Source organism: Plecotus auritus (assembly GCF_963455305.1).
Source record: "Plecotus auritus genome assembly, chromosome: 3".
NCBI classification, from domain to species: domain Eukaryota; kingdom Metazoa; phylum Chordata; class Mammalia; order Chiroptera; family Vespertilionidae; genus Plecotus; species Plecotus auritus.
The window spans coordinates 208628236-208645957 of NC_137772.1; the positions used below are offsets into that span (position 1 = coordinate 208628236).

At 40.9% G+C, this 17722-nt stretch overlaps 1 protein-coding gene across 1 annotated transcript in view; it reads left to right on the forward strand.

Moving 5' to 3' along the window:
- Nucleotides 1–17722, forward strand: part of CFAP54 (cilia and flagella associated protein 54) — a gene marked incomplete at both ends in the record, with an annotated part of 264389 nt that overhangs the window by 171472 nt on the left and 75195 nt on the right. The window contains 6 exon segments of the mRNA XM_080660197.1: nucleotides 3232–3401; nucleotides 12025–12130; nucleotides 14937–15084; nucleotides 16331–16488; nucleotides 16659–16838; nucleotides 16948–17074. Of these exon segments, the coding sequence (XP_080516323.1) occupies nucleotides 3232–3401; nucleotides 12025–12130; nucleotides 14937–15084; nucleotides 16331–16488; nucleotides 16659–16838; nucleotides 16948–17074 (889 nt within the window).

The window sequence follows — 17722 nt, forward strand, 5'->3', positions numbered from 1 at the left end:
ACTTACTGCTCGAGAAACCAAGATGGCGGCATAGGTAAGCATCTAAACTGCTGCCTCGCACAACAATTTTAAAACTACAACTAAAAGACAGAACGGACACCATCCAGAACCACAGGAAAGCTGGCTGAGTGGAAATTCTATAACTAGAAGGAAAGAGAAAAGCTCACAGAGAATTGGAGATACGGCAAAGGGTCTTTCTGCACGCAGAGAGGAAGGGTGGCTGAGAACCTGGCTGACTTTCTCTGGCGGAAGGGGGAAGGAAGCCCCGGACTGCACTGAACCCCAGTTCTGACTGCACTGAACCCCAGTCCTGGGCAAAACCCCATGGACCCAGGCTCATACAGGGGGAGTCCGGACTGTCAGGTAGAGAGAAAGGCACCTGGAGACTCGGAGACCCGGGGGAGATCTGGGGGAGCCCCGGTGGGCAGGGGTCTGGAGGCGCACGCGCCAGTGTGCACAAGGCTGCGGAGGTTGCCACAGGCTTTCCCTAGCAGAAGGGAGTCGGAAGCTCCTGACTGCACTGAACCCCAGTTCTGACTGCACTGAACCCCAGTTCCAGGCGAGCCCCTGGGGACCCACGCTCTTACGGGGGGGAATCTGGACTCTCGGGCGGAGACTCGGGAGCCGGGGAAGGCAGAGGTCTGGAGGCGTGTGCAAGGGTAAGGCTGACGGGAAGCCAAGACTGTCTGCTCTGCCCTGAGACTCCACCCCATCCAAGCTGAGCACAGAGGCTATTGCAATTTGGCAAGTCTAATCCTATAAGGCTGACTCCAGCACCAAACTTCTCCCAGCGTAGACACAGCTTATCCTCATAGCCAATTGGCCTGCAGGTCAATTCCTCCCAGTGATACCAACAACAGTCAAGACTTAACTACAACAAGGCTATACACACAGTCCACAAAGGGGTGCACCAAGAGTGTCCACCTCAGGTTAACTGGAGAGGCCAACCCACTGGGCCATATAGGAAACCTAACACACAAATCTACCCTACCAACTCAGGGAAGCAGTGAAAATGCGGCGTCAAAGAAACAGATCACAAACGAAAGAAATGGAGGAAAACAAACGACTGGATATAGAATTCAAAACCACGGTTATAAGGCTTTTCAAGAATATCCTAGAAAAGGCCGATAAATATAACGAGACCCTCGAAGATATGAAAAAGGACCAACTAGAAATTAAACATACACTGACTGAAATAAAAAATATTATACAGAGACCCAACAACAGACTAGAGGAACACAAGAATCAAGTCAAAGAATTGAAATACAAAGAAGCAAAAAACACTCAACCAAAAAGGCAAAAAGAAAAAAAAATCCAAAAAGTTGAAGATAGTGTAAGAAACCTCTGGGACAACTTCAAGCGTACCAACATCAGAATTATGGGTGTGCCAGAAGAAGAGAGAGAACAAGATACTTAAAACCTACTTGAAGAAATAATGACTGAAAACTTCCCCCACCTGGTGAAAGATATAGACTTACAAGTCCAGGAAGCGCAGAGAACCCCAAACAAAAGGAATCCAAAGAGGACCACACCAAGACACATCATAATTAAAATGCCAAGAGCAAAAGACAAAGAGAGAATCTTAAAAGCAGCAAGAGAAAAACAGTTAATTACCTACAAGGGACCACCCATTCGATTGTAAGCTGATTTCTCAACAGAAACTATGCAGGCCAGATGGGAGTAGCAAGAAATTTTCAAAGTGATGAATAGCAAGAACCTACAACCAAGATTACTCTACCCAGCAAAGCTATCATTCAGAATTGAAGGGCAGATAAAGAGCTTCACAGATAAGAAAAAGCTAAAGGAGTTCATTACCACCAAACCAGTATTATATGAAATGCTGAAAGGTATTCTTAAAGAAGAGGAAGAAGAAAAAGGTAAAGATAAAAATTATGAACGACAAATACATATCTATCAACAAGTGAACCTAAAAATCAAGTGAATTAAAAACCTGAGGAACAGAATAATCTGGTGAATATAATAGAATCAGGGGCATAGAAAGGGAGTGGACTGATAATTCTCAGGGGGAAAGGAGTATGGGGTGTTCATGAAGAGACTGGACAAAAATCATACACCTATGGATGAGGACAGTGGGGGGGAGGTAAGGGCAGAAGGTGGGGTGGGAACCGGGTGGAGGGGAGCTATGGGGGAAAAAGGAGAAACAATTGTAATAATCTGAATAAAGATTTATTAAAAAAATACTTACTGCTCTATACAAACAAGGTTTTAGAGGCCCATTCCTTGAAAGCTTGGCTGGTCCCTTCCTATTTTGCCATGTCAGGTTGCTCTTTACTAGGGATTGCCCACTCCAAAGTCTCACTATCTTCACATTGCTAGTTATGTGACCACAGCTTAACTTGAAATGCAGTTGGTTCCGATTATTCACAGATTCAGTATTTGCTAATTTGCCAATACTAAAATTTATTTGCAACCCCACATCAGTAGTTATGGCTCTTTTGTGCTCGTTTGTAGACATGGGCAGAGCATAGAGAAATGTGATTTGCCCAGCACACAGATTCCCAGCTGGGCCGAATGAGGCAATGCTCTGAGTTTTTGTTTCCATTTTCATACTATAAACAAATACCTCTTTCATGGTCTATTTGCGGTCACATCTTTAGAATTTTCATGCTTTTCGGTTGCTGATTTTATCATTTAAAATGACCCACAACTCTAGTCCTAAAGAGCTGTTTAGTGTTCCTAAGTGCAAGAGGGCTGTGATGTGCCTTATGGAGAAAATAAGTTAAGTTTCAGTCAGGCATTATTTATAGAGCTATTGGTTGTGAGTTCAGGGTTAATGCATCTATAATATATATTAAATAATGTGTGTAAACACACATTGGACAAAGTTACGTATTGACCAGTTGACAAAAATGTTGTCACCAGAAGCTCCCAGGAACCTATCCCTGTATTTCCCCTAGGAACAGTGGTTTTCATTATTTGCTAATTCAGTGTTTGCAGTAACTTTCTTGACCATAACTACTGTAAATAATCATGTATGTGATAGGTTGTACATACAACAAAGGGTAACAGTTGTACATATTTATTTTTGCCATGACCTGCCTTTTCATTCTCTGTTGCTTTTGTGCTGTTCATTGATGATGATGTTCAAATTTTCTTTTTGGTCTTCCATTGGTAGTTACTTCAGCACAAAAAATATTTGGTGAATAATAATGAGACATTACTTGTATTATTTCTGAACTTATGTAATTGTGTGGTCTTCTTCTTTTTTAGTCAATTTTACTGACAGAAGCTGAAGACAGGCTGAACTCCCTGGTGTCAGAGATGGAGCATCCAGGCCAGAAGGGCCTTGCCCAGTGCTCAGTGGGCCAGCTGGAGATTGTGGTGCAGGCCCGGCTTCAGCTCGCTGCCATCGCCCTGCAGAGACACCGGGCGGCGTACAGGTGAGTCTGTGCACAGAGGAGTTTCTTCTTCCCCATAATCTGTTAAATATATCTAAGTTTTATAAATTCCTAGATTAATAGAGCCTGCTCACTTTTTATTTTTCAAGGTAGTTTTAACATTATTATTCTTAAAAATACAGATTACAATTTTGGTTTTTTAAAATCTCCTTAACTTTCTTTATGATATTGAAATTCCATGCATTCAACTCCATGAATTAGATTTAGAATTTGGAAGGGGAGTTAATTTTTAGATGGACATTCTCTTCAAAAAGGAGAAGGCCCTGGCTGATGTGGCTCTGTTGGAGTGTCATTCCATACCCTGAAGGGTCGAAGGTTCGATTCCGGATAAGGACATACAACTGGGTTGTGGGTTCATTTCCAGTTGGAGTGGGTACAGAAGGCAACCATTCGATGTTTCTTTCTCTCTCTCCCTTCCTCTCTCTAAAATCAATGAACATGTCCTTGGTGAGGATTATAATAATAATAATGAAGGAGAAGTCCATCTGCAGCTTTTGTAAAGAGGCAATCAATTCAGCAGAAATCCCTTTTGTTTTGATTGGAAACATAGAATCGTCTCATCACTGTGAGCCTTGATTGAAGGCCATTCTGTGATTAACCACATCTAAATATGATTTTATGCTAGAGACAGTCTAGGTTTTGGAAATTTGTAATTTTTGTGGTCTCTAAGCAGTGATGAAAATCCATAAAGTCTTCTTGGAGCAGTGATTCTCACAGTGTGGTCTGCAGATCTCTAGGGGTGTCCCTAAGATCCTTTCAGGGGTCTGTAAGGTTAAAACTTTTTATAATAAAACTAAGATGTGATTGTCCTTCTTGTGTTGTTATTTGCACTGAAGATGCAAAAGCATCAGTGGTAAAACTTATGGCATCTCGCCATGAGTCAAAGCCGTGGCCATACTTGTAGTTATCACATATTTCACTGCCACACACTTGCAATAAAAAAGGCCAGTTACACTTAAGAATGCCTTTCATGAAGCAGCAGAATCTGTTACATTTATAAATCCTTATCCTTGAATCTATTTTTAATATTCTGTGGGAATGTTAAATGGGAAATACACCTAGAGCACTTTTATTGTGCATCAAAGGTTGATAGTTGTCTTGAGCAAGCTGAACCAGCTGTTCTTTTATTCATGGAATATTTTTTTATTTGGAAAAAAAAAAACCCTGCAAAATATGGTTATTCAAACTTGAGTATTTGACAGGCATTTTATTGAAAAAGAGCAAAATGGACAAGCTACTTCTAGGAAAACAACTAATAAATAGTATTTATTTTTATTTTTATTTTTTTTACCAATCATAACATCTAACCTTTAATAGGAAAACTAAAATTTTGGAAAATTTGTGTTTGCCACCATGAACTTGACAGTTTTGTAATGCTTAGATTTTTTTGAATGTTAACAAGCATCATTTCTAAAACTGTATAATGAAGTGTTCCAACATTAAGGGGATCTTCATGCTCAAAGTTAATGTTTTCCAAATGACCAGTGCACGATGTTCCCAAATCCCGGTTAACAAGATAGACCAGTGATTTGTAACCTTTTTTGTCCATGGCTCAAAAAACTAATTTCTAAAATTCAGGAGCACAGAATTGTTGACCAAAAATTAGCTATAATTTTGATTGATTAAAAAAATAGTAGTTACTACTCTTTTTGCTCCAAAGATACTAAAAAAAATCTAGGAACACCCCTAGAGATTCTCCTACACTTGTATTTAAGAATTTTTGGTACAAAGAATTAATCAATCAGATGCATCCTTATTATGTAGCATGACCAATAAGATACAACTCTATTAAGACGTATATATTTATGGTTCAAGACAGGGAATTCATACCAGACAGCTATGTTCTATTGGCTGTTGTCATTTTTTATTTGACAAGGGAAAAGAGGTCAGTGCCCCTGACTAAATAGTCAGGTATTGCATATTTTAAAAATTCTTGCTGCACACCAGTTGAAAATTGCTGAGATAGACCAATGGTTTTGATATAAGGGAGTAGGAAAAGTTCATCAATGTGTGGTATTAGATCCCACATTGTAACAAACTTTTAAGAAATTATCACTTATCACATTTTAGTATAGCATCAAAGAATATTATTCACAATTATTTGAAGAAGCTATTAAAATACTCCTCCCATTTCTAATGACTATCTGTGCAACCTAGACTTCTTCATATACTTCAGCCAAAATGGTATGCCACAACATACTGAAAGTAAAAGCACATAAAAAGTCTCCTATTAAGAAGATTTTCTCTTAAGCCAGACATTAGATTTGAAAAAAAAAAAACAAAGTGAAAACAATGGCATTCTTCTCACTAATTTCTTGATGTTTTGGAAAATATTGTTATTTTTCTTTTCTTTTTTAATCCTCACTCGAGTAAATGTTTTTATTGATTTTAGAGAAAGAGGAAGGAGAGAGAGAGAGAGAGAGAGAGAGAGAGAGAGAGAGAGAGAGAGATATCCATGTGAGAGAGAAACATTAATCAATTGCCACCTGTACACATCAGACTGGGGATTGGATCTGCAACCTAGGTATGTGCCCTGTCTGGGAATTGAATATGGAACCTTTTGGTATACAGGACGACACTCCAAGCAACTGAGCCACCCAACCAGGGCAGTTGTTTTTATTAAAATGCATTATTATATTAGCATATAATGAGTTTATTGTTTTTATTTTAAAACAAAGTAATAAATACTCATGAAGTTAAAATTTTCTCAGCTTAAGTTCTAATATGATATTGATGGAGCCCTTTAGGGTTCTCAATAATTTTAAGGGTATAAATGAGTGCTGAGATATTTAAAAAGCTTGGGAACTATTGTTATATTTATGCCTGTCTTTTAAAAAAATTAAAAAATATATTATATAGATTTCAGAGAGGAAGGGAGAAGGAGAGAGAGAGAGAAACATCCATGATGAGAGAGAATCATTGATAGGCTGCCTCCTGCGTGCCCAACACTGGAGACTGAGCCTGTAAGCTGGGAATGTGCCCTGACCAGGAATCAAACCATGAAGACCTCCTGGTTCATAGGTCGATGCTCAACCACTGAGCAATACAGGCTGGGCTATGCCTGTCTTTATGAATATTATGGTAGTTGATTGATGGTAAAATAGGCCTTGCATTATAATATATTATTTTCTTCTTTGAAGTTTAAAGAGAGAAGGAACTTTTACTGTATAATTTCCTATAGAAAATATATGATATGTGAACATATCTAAATATGTGTTTTTAGATATGTATGACAATAAAATTTATGATTCTATGATTTCCTGTAGAAGCATATAGAAAATATAGAACTCTTTTCTTCCACGGTGTCCCACAGAGCAACAGCAGCCTTCATTCTTTTCCCAGCTCTCTACATATCTCACACCCTTTGGCATGGAGGACATGAGTGATTTTTTTTAGGGAAGAAGGAAATTAGAAACTAATAATTACCAAATGGCCACTGAAAGGAGTGTTACAATAGAACTTTAATTTGAAGACCAGATAGAATATGCAAATAATGTGCAAGTGTATCAGAATCACTCCTATTTTAAATACATGAACCTGGCCTTGGGACAAAACCTGCAAAACTTTCAAATTATTGCCTATTTTTTTTTGCAGCAGAGGTGTCATTTGGGGAAGCCTACTGTCAGGATGAATGAGTTTCTCTTAGGTGAACTTTACCCCCCGTGAGCTTCTGTTTGGGAGCTGCTGAAAGTGTTGGACAGTCTCTTTCCCAAATGAGGGTTAGCTTGACATTTCATGATACTTCTAATATAATTATGTGTCAGGGAAATTGAAAGGCACACTCCCTAGGGTGGCAGGTAAAGTGAGCCGCATGGATTTTAGGAGAACAAACTGACCACTTTTGCCATGAATAGTAATAAGAAATGAATGGGATCAAAATTATTCAAATCATATTTCTACTTGTTAGGGTTGCCTCTCTCAGAATCCTGTCTTTTTTTTTAATAAGTGTTCCTATCTATCCTTCTTTCTATTTAATTTATTGTCTAAATGGGATAACATCTGAGCCTTTTAATTTTGTGTCAGAATGAAACTTCCTTCCTTTGGGATTTTAGACTGTTTATAGTGGGTTAATCCTCCCACATTCTGTCTTTCATGTGGAGAAGAGAAACTAGAAATTTTCCATTTTGCAACTAAGTAGTGCCAGGTGGATTAGTCCATATTAATACCAAGAAGATTAGTACATACTAGTATATTTATATTTTATTAAGTTTTGGGGTCAGCAAGATTTGAAGCCTCATACCTCATTTCTCTCTTTTTAAAAAATAAATATTTTTTACTGATTTCAGAGAGGAAGGGAGAGGGAGAGAAACATCAATGATAAGAGAGAATCATCAATCGGCTGCCTCCTGCATGCCCCCTACTGGGGATCCAGCTGGCAACCCAGGCATGTGCCCTTGACTGGAATCGAACCCGGGACCCCTCGGTCTTCAGGCCGATGCTCTATCCACTGAGCAAAACCAGCAAGGACCCTCATTTCTTTTGATGTCAAATTTGGGCTTCTAAATCAGAAGCATGGGTTGAGCACCACTTTTTCCCCACAGGGTCTAGTAGCCATCCTATGCTAACCTCTGAAGCTACCCAGTAAACAAGGTGTCATAGAAACACATGTGGATCCTTGAGGGAGGAGGTTGTTGGGAGTGGAATTTTCATACCTTTATATATAATGCATCAGTGTTACATTTTTCTTGTTGTTTTCTTGCTTGTTTGTTTAGTTTTGCTTTAAATAAAAACCAGTAAGTTTATATAATCAGAAACAATACATTAATCTACAAATATCTATGCCATTTTAATGACTCAGTAGAACCTTGGAAATTTAAAAATCAGTAATTACCCAAAGTTTCTCATATCCAGAGACCTTAGATTTGTCCCTGGCCCATAGCAAGTGCTCAACACATATTTTTTAACAAATGGAAGAATACATCATTGAATCCTTATAATAATCCCATTTCAATACTCTGGGAGACTACAATGAGACTATACCTTCTCCCAAGCATGCTTAGACAGTGACAAAGTTGATCATATACTAGGCCAGAAACCTCAGTAACCAACCCGAATGAGGAGGTGTACTGACCACAGTCCAGGGACATAGGAAGCCTCTGGAACGTGTATAGGGGAAGTGTCATGGTCTGATTTATATCTTGATGAGATTGCTGGGGTTGCTATCTGGAGACCATGACTGCAGGGGCTAGAGGCACAGGGGAGTCTGGTCGGGAAGCTCCTACAGCCTGGAGATGATGATGGCTTGGGCAGAGGACTTAGCTGTGGAGGAGGTAAGGTGAGGGGCTGCTGGCTGGTGTCCATATTTCAAAGTTGAAGCTGACAGAGCTTGTTGGTGGGTTGAACATAGAGTGTGAGTTAAAGAGGAAGCAGTGGTGATTCTGGGATCTGCCTGTGGGATGGAGGACAGAGTTTGGTGGAGGAGGTGGAAGCAAGGGGAGCTGCTTTTAATCTATTCTACCAGTTACCTAGGGCTGCCTTAACGAAGGACCAAAAACTGGATGACTTAGAACAATCCAATTTTATTGTTTCACAATTTTGGAGGGTAGAAGTCCAAAATCAAAGTGTTAGCAGGGCCGTGCTCTTTCTGACAGCTCCAGGTAGGGAGATCCCTGCCTTGCTTTTTTTCTAGTTTCTGGTTTTGCCAACAATATATGGATTATAGATGCATCACTCCAGTCACATGGCCATCTTCTTCCTGTGTGTGTTCACATCCTCTTCCCTCTATGGATATTTGTCTCTCTGTCCAAATTTCCCCTTGTTTTAGGTACATCAGTAAATTAGAATAGGATCCATCCTAATGACATAATTTTAATTTGATTTCCTCAGATAATTATTCTGAGGTACTAAGGTTTAGGATGTCAACATATCTTTCTGGCGGCACACAATTCAACCTATAATACCTGTTAAATGTGATTGTCAATTAACTCTTCAAGTGGAGAATTAGATAGGTGGGTGGGTGTATTGTCCATTTGGATTTCATCCCATCTTTCTTCCATGTTATAAATAGCACTATGATAAGTATCTTCAGGTATATAAATTGTTATGTATTTCTTTCTCTTTTTTAAAACATATTTTTATTGATTTCAGAGAGCTGGAGGGAGAGATAGAAACATCAATGATGAGAATCGTTGATTTGGCTGCCTCCTGCATGCCCCCTACTGGGGTTCAAGCCTGAACCCAAGCCTGCACCCTGACTGGGAATCTAACTATGACCTCCTGGTTCATAGGTCAACACTCAACTACCGAGCCACACCTGGCCGGGCGGATTGTTCTGTATTTCAAATTTTGTTTTGGGATAGATTTTCAAAGGAAGAAGCCTCTTGAGATGTATATTATCTAAATATTTTGAAAAGGGTGATGTCAATTATAAATTTACTAGAGGCACGGTGCACGAAATTCATGCACGGGGGAGGGGGGTGTCTCTCAGCCCAGCCTGCACCCTCTCCAATCTGGGGCTCCGGTGGATCGGGCCTAAACGGGCAGTCGGACATCCCTCTCACAATCCAGGACTGCTGGCTCCCAACTGCTCGCCTGCCTGCCTTCCTGATTGCCCCTAACTGCTTCTGCCTGCCAACCTGATCACCCCCTAACCACTCCCCTGCCAGCCTGATTGATGCCTAACTGCTCCCCTGCCAGCCTGTTTGCCCCTAACTGCCCTCCCCTGCAGGCCTGGTCCCCCCCAACTGCCCTCCCCTGCAGGCCTGGTCAACCCTAACTGCCCTCCCCTGCAGGCCTGGTCCCCACCAACTGCTCTCCCCTGCAGGCCTGGGTCCCTCCCAACTGCCTTTCCCTGCAGGCCTGGTCACCCCCAACTTCCCTCCTCTGCTGGCTTGGTCACCCCTAACTGCCCTCCCCTGCAGGCTTATTCATCCCCAACTGCCCTCCCTTGAAGGCCTGGTCCCTCCCAACTGCCCTCCCCTGGTGGCCTGATTGCCCACAACTTCCCTCCCTTGCAGGCCTGGTCCCTCCCAACTGCCTTCCCTTGCTGGCCATCTTGAGGTGGCCATCTTGTATCCACATTGGGGCAGGATCTTTGACCACATGGGGGCAGCCATCTTGTGTGTTGGAGTGATGGTCAATCTGCATATTACTCTTTTATTAGATAGGATAGAGGCCTGGTGCACAGGTGGGGGCCAGCTGGTTTGCCCTGAAGGGTGTCCTGGATCAGGGTGGGGGTTCCCTTGGGGTGTGGGGTGGCCTGGGCGAGGGGCCTGTGGTGGTTTGCAGGCTGGCCACGCCCCCTGGTGACCCAAGCGGAGGCCCTGGTATCTGGTGTTTATTTATCTTCTACAATTGAAACTTTGTAGCCTGGAGCGGAGCCAAGCCTTCTGCTTGCTCCATGGTGGCAGCCATTTTTGGGGGGATTTATGTGTCTTCTATAATTGAAACTTTGTAGGCTGAAGCGAGGCCTGGGCCGGCCAGGGTGTGCGGAAAGCTTGGCTTCCTCCATCACCGGGGGCAACCCTAGCCTCCTGCTCTTTCCAGCTCCGTGGCTGCTGCCATTTCTGTTTGGACTTTTGTATCTTCTATCATTGAAACTTTGTAGCCTTGAGTGGAGGCCTAGGCCGGCAAGGGCAGGCGGAAAGCTTGGCTTCCTCCATTGCCGGGGAAACCCAAGCCACCCTCCTGCTCTCTGTGGTGGTAGCCATCTTGGTTGGGTTTATTTGCATATTCGCTCCTGATTGGCTGGTGGGCGTGGCTTGTGGGTGTAGCAGAGTGATGGTTAATTTGCATATTACTCTTTTATTAGATAGGATTATCCTGGAGGGGAGGAGGATGTAATGGTCTAAACTGCAGACAAACATATGTATAGAGTGATAAGAAATAAGAAGAATTTCTATTTCCTGGCTTCTACTTTCTTAATTTAGTACATTTCCCTTCTCACTAGACCAGGGGTGGGCAAACTTTTTGACTTGAGGGCCTCAATGGGTTCTTAAACTGGACCGGAGGGCTGGAACAAAAGCATGGATGGAGTGTTTGTGTGAACTAATATAAATTCAGAGTAAAGGAGCGGAGGGGAGAGCAAGAGAACCCTCTGCTCTTTCGGCTCCGCGGGCCGGATAGAACAGCCGAACGGGCCGGATCCAGCCCGCGGGCCGTAGTTTGCCCACGGCTGCACTAGACACTGATTCAACAATAATTTAGCTTTAGAGTTTCTAAGTAGATAGCATTAAGTAAGAATACTATAACCTCAAAAAGCTGGAGAACTACATTCTGATTTATTTAAATGCACATGTGCTCATTTTATTAGTGATATTGTCAGTAAATTTTGTTTTAAATTTTGGAAGCTTTTATTTATTCATTCTTGCATTCACTCACTTTCATTTTAAAATATTTTTCTGGTTCTACTAGTATTCTGTCCCAGGCACTAGGTTCTGGGTTCCAACAAGGAATGAGACAGATGAGCTGTAAAGCAGTTTATAAGCAATTAAACAGTGTGATAAATCAGAACACATGGTTAGACCAGGGCACTATTAGGGTGCATAGAAGGCCACCTAACAGTTTTGGGGGTGAATGGGGTAGTGGGAAGATGCTTTGGAGGAAGTAACATAAAAATGCCATAAGTGTAAAACTAATAACATTTAAAATATATTCTTTATTTTAGTGTTGCAATAGTATTTTCCACACTTAAACTTCTCCAGGATTCAAAACTTTTTCAAAAGAAGGTGGCACATGATGACACAGAGAGTTCCCACTCTCTAGAAGCTTCTGTACGTATGAATTTAATGCTTATTCTTATTAATTAGTTGGATACAAACAAAAGGATAAAGTAGAAAAAACATTGAATATGGAGTATAAAGATCTGTGTTTAAGCCCTGTTTATACTGTTTTTAACTGGCATACCTTGGGCAAGTCCCTTAAACTTTTATAGCATTTTAAAATGTAAATCTCATTTGTGAACTGATGGAATTGGATGTAGTAATCACTGAAGTCCCACCAAATGTGGCAGTACAAAATTATAGCTCTGATTTCACTAGTGAATAAAGTTGTTTCACTTTATTTTTCTTTTCATCTCATGTTTTTGTTACATTAGCCTTACCAGTATGACACCTGTGCTGTTTCCTACTTTGGATTTCTCATAGTTATAGTCTTCCCTATTTAAGCTCTCAAATATTTTTGACAACTGGTGTTGCAAAGTATTTGAAATTTTATTGGATTTTTATGAGATCAAGTAATTTAATAAAATAGCATTGTTTGAAATATAAAGATTCATCATGTAGAATCTTTGCTCATTATTTTAAACTAGAGGCCCGGTGCACAAATTCATGCACGGGTGGGGTCCAGCCGACCCTCCCCAGGGGGAGGGGCCATGGACAGTTGGCAGGCTGGCCCCACCCCCTATCAGGGTGGGGGGCAATTGGAGGTAGGGCCAGCTGGGAGGAGGAGCTGCGGGTAGTTGGCCAGCCAGCCCCACCCCCTGGTCAAACTCCCAAACTCTCGGTTGAGGGGACAATTTGCATATTAGCCTTTTATTATATAGGACTAGTGACCTGGTGCACAGATTCATGCACATTGAAAGGAAATTAGAAGGTGGCCAGCAGGGCGGGACTGGGTGAGACGGGCCAGACACGCCTTGGAGCCAACCTCCCATGGTCCCTCCCCAGCATCTGCAGAGTGAGCGGGGTCCCTCCAGCAGGTGGGTCCCTCGGCCTGGCCTGCGGGGATCAGGCCGAAACCAGCTCTCTGACATCCCCCAAGGGGTCCTGGAGGGCAAGAGGGCACTCTGCAAAGTTGTTGTTGTACAGAGTGTGGAACGCAAATGCAAGTGTGCAGTAAACCAGATTTGGGGCCAGCAGTGCTGCAGCAACAACATAACCCACTGCCGAAGGTGGAATTGTGTGGCTCCGTGAGGAATCGGGTTCCCTCCTCTCTGATTTCAGGGTGCATCACCTGAGAACTGCTGCTGCCAAGTCACTGCAGCTCAGCAGCTCCTGCATTGAGCGTCTGCCCCGGTGGTCAGTGTGCATCATAGCAACTGGTCGGTCGGGCAGAAGGACACTTAGCATATTAGTCTTTTATATATATAGATATTATGAATAAAATTGCTAATATCCACTGTCATTACAAGTAAGTAACACTAATTGTCCTATATAGAGACTCGTTTCTAACTATATTAAAAGTAATAAAAGTTCTAAAAAGCAATCTAATTCTGAAAATTGACTTAGAGGAATGGTTGTTCACTGGGGGCTATTTTGCCTCCCCAAGAGACATTTGGCAATGTCTGGAGACGTTTTGGTTGTCACACCTAAAGTGGGCGCTACTGGCGTATAGTGTGTAGAGGTCAGCTATGTTACACAACATCCTACAATGCACGGGACAGTTTCCCACAACAATTATCTGCCACACAGTGCCAGTCGTGCCAAGGCTGAGAAACCCTGGTTTACTTGTGACTTGGCTTTTGGATAGTAACAGGAATTGTAGGCACTGAGAGATTAAGGTATGTGGATGCTAATCCAACTAGACTCTTCCATTACTTGTTGTGGTCTTGTGGTCACCATTCTGCCTCCAGGCCTCTGTTATTCACTTCTTACTGTTTCTGGGAACAGCTCGCCCTCCTCTTCTGTGCTTCTCACCTGTCTATCCAGACTCCAGCCACTGCCTGTCCCCAGAGCTGCTCCTTGATAGCAGGTGCTGCTAATTGGTGGAAGATGGTGAGCTGTCAGAGATGCAAAGCAGGGAATTCCTAGAACAAATGGGTGTTGGTCTGAATGACTTAGAAATTCCCAAATTTCTAAATAAGATGGGTTGCTGCCATTCCCTGGAAAAAGCTCCCTTTGTGTCTCCCTCCCAGTAGCTCTGGTCATGGAGCACCCTCTGTAAAGAGTAATAATAAGGATGGTAGATCAATGATGTATTTTTGGGATGTGAGCAGAATACGGTGATGTAACAGAGGAGATTAAGACTGTGGGCTCTAAAGTCAGAAGGACACAAGTTTGAGTCGCACCTTTGCCAAAATATGATGAAGTTTAAGCAAATAGATAACCTTTCAAAGACTCAGGTCTCCCCTAGGTAAAACAAATAATATCTCCTCTTGGGCTTGTCAAGAGGATTAAATGAGATAATGTGTATAAAGCATGTAGCACAGTGCCTGACACATGAGGAGCACGCAATAGATATTAGCCAGTATTATTTATTATTATTCAGTCTTTCAGATGATGTTTACAAAAATTTTGAGGACATGGAAACTGCGGGTACTATCATTTGCAGTGATAAATTCAGGCTGCAGGACTGTTTGTCAACAATGGGTATAGAGAGAAAAAGAAAAGCTGAAAAGCAGTAGACCAGAATGTTAATAGAGGATTGTGGGATTATGGGTGCTTTTATTTGTTTGTTTGTTTTTGTGTGTGTATTTTTTATGTTTTATAGAATGTACAATAATAATTTCTAAAATTTAAAATTTAATACTATTAAATTATATCAGATGCTTCTTTTAACTTATAGTAAGTGCATTTAGCATTAGACTAGAACTTTGCCACTATTGATGTGAAGATAACCGTAATTTTAATATTGTTTTAGGTCATTGAAAATAAAGATGATAATGAATTTTTAGATCCTATCTCCCTAAATTCTCGAGAATATTTCAACATTCATCTGTGGCTGAGGTGCCGCTTAGCATTGGTGACTGCGTTTGTTGCACAGATCCGTGGCATAGGAATCGTGAAAGGTACAAATATTCTATTTTCTTAATCAAAGTTTTTATAAAAAGTGATTTTATGTAGGTAACAGGTTTTTTTTTAATATAGATATATTTTTATTGATTTCAGAGAGGAAGGGAGAGGGAGAGAGAGATAGAAACATCAATGATGAGGGAGAATCATTGATTGGCTGCCTCCTGCATGCCCCCTACTGGGGATCGAGCCTGTAACCCAGGCATGTGCCCTTGGTTGAAATCGAACCCGGAACTCTTCAATCCGCAGGCCAACGCTCTATCCACTGAGCCAAACCAGCTAGGGCGGTAAACAGAGGATTTATTGGGATATATTTTATTAACATTAACATTTTATAACTCTCTAGATTAATTTGTTTCCAGAATAAAAAATTCAGGTTCTTACGTAAGAATAATAATTTTCGCCCTAACTGGTTTGGCGCAGTGGATAGAGTATTGGCTTGCAGACTGAAGAGTCCCAGGTTCGATTCTGGTCAAGGGCATGTACCTTGGTTGCAGGCACATCCCTAGTAGGGGGTGTGCAGGAGGCAGCTGATTGATGTTTCTCTCTCATCGATGTTTCTAACTCTCTATCCCTCTCCCTTCCTCGCTGTAAAAAAATCAATAAAATATATTTTATAAAAAAGAATAATCATTTTCAATAGTCCCTTGTATCGCTGAAAACGGCATATATGTTGCTGATGTATGCAGAGCAGGCAGCGTAGGATGAGGGGTCCGGAGCACAGGTTCTGGAGCCAGCTGCTGTGGGTTCTAATGCTCGGACTACCACTTCCTTGCTGTGTGACCTTGGCCAAGTCTCTCAACCCACCGATGCCTGACTTCCTTCTCTGTACAATGGAGGCAAGTGTACCTGTTTCATAGGATTATTGTTGAAATTGCATGGGTTACACTTACAAAGTTCTTAGATTCCACAGGCTGGCTCACAGGAATGTTAATTCTTACAGTGATGAATAATTATCTACTTGTAAACCTATTTACCCACCCATCTCTATCAATCTCCCAAATTAAATTATCTCATGCAACGTTATTATTAGTTTTGCAGCATTTGAATACCGTGAAGTGCCTCCCCCCAAATTGCAACACATTTATTTTCAACGTCTCATGTAGTCTGTTTTCTGTCTCTTTGTATCTTCCTGTTCTTCTATATTACACAATATTCCTGTGATGAACACGGGGCATATTATGTGTATATATGTTGTTACTTTCTCAGTGCATTTTAAATAACTACAGTTGTTTATTTTAGAAAATGACATGACAGATTACGTTAGCCTCATCAATGAAGTGTGCGTGGAGGCAGAAAGTGCAGGCGACAGGGAGCTACAGGCTGAGTTCCTGATGCAAGCTGTAATCATTGGCCTACAAGAAAAGCATTTAAGGGCAGACATCATAACAAACCTTCAGGTAGGAAGGAAACTTCATTCACGTTGATATTTACCAAAGGATTCAGTGTAGAACAAAAGGAGAGAATTTTATATTCCATTAGGTACTGAATGCATGACAGTCAATATGGCCAGCTCTTGTTTCAGTGAATTGCAAACAATACGATCAAAGGAATAATTTTATTTTAATAGGCCATAATACGTTTGCTTGAAGGAAGTGAGTTTATTTCTCCGAGATCTTATTTAACTCTGGCGAGAAGCTTGCTTTTGCTGGATGACTTAACAAGGGCAGAGAAATTCAAGGAAATGCTCTCTTCAAAAACAGAAAAATTAAATTTGTTGACTCAGTCTCACAACATTCTTATTGAACAGGTGAGAGTGCTTTTGAGTTCCCAAGATTTAGAAACTTACTATTCTCTTTCTTTTTTTCTTTATTCCAAACCACTTTAGCTAATTACTCATTACAATGTTTCTTTTACAGATGCTAACTTTTGGAGAAACAATTGAATTTCCTTCATCAAACACTGACTATGCAAGTCCATTACAGCCTTTGAAAAATGTCTATCTTCCTCATATCATGTTATTGGCCAAAACAAAAATGAGAATCGGTAAGAACACTTAAACATATATTACACTGAAGCCATTGGTGAAAAATTTTAAGTTATTTTCAGGCACACTATTACCTGAGTACATTTATATGGGGCAATATTTATGAATACTCAGGCTCCATTTATTTACCAAATAGTTTTTGATTATTTACTGCGTGCCAGACTCTTTGTGAGGACCTGGGAGGTTATTTTAGATCAAAACAAATGTAATCTCTGGTCTTAGTGTGGGAGACAGAAATAAACAAGTAAACAAACCATATAGGAGTGCATATTATATCATGGATTCATATCATATAAATATTGTATAAAACAAATATTTTTAATATTTATAAAATGTAATAAAACAAATATTGTATAAAATAAAATATGTATGCGATAACAATTAGACAGGAAATCAGCAAGGATATAGAAAGCTAATATATGGTAATGAATTAAGTATATGTATATAATTATGAATTGTTAGTGTTATGAAAGATGTGGATAAGATCTGTTGATAAAGAACAAGGAAGAGATGGCTGCCCATTTAAGTAAATAGGGAAGGCCTCTCCATGGAGGTGGCATTTAACCCCAAACCTTAAATGTGAGTCACTAAGTATGCATTGCAGAGGCAGAAGGAGCAGTGAGTTGTAGGCCCTGAGGTCAGGACGA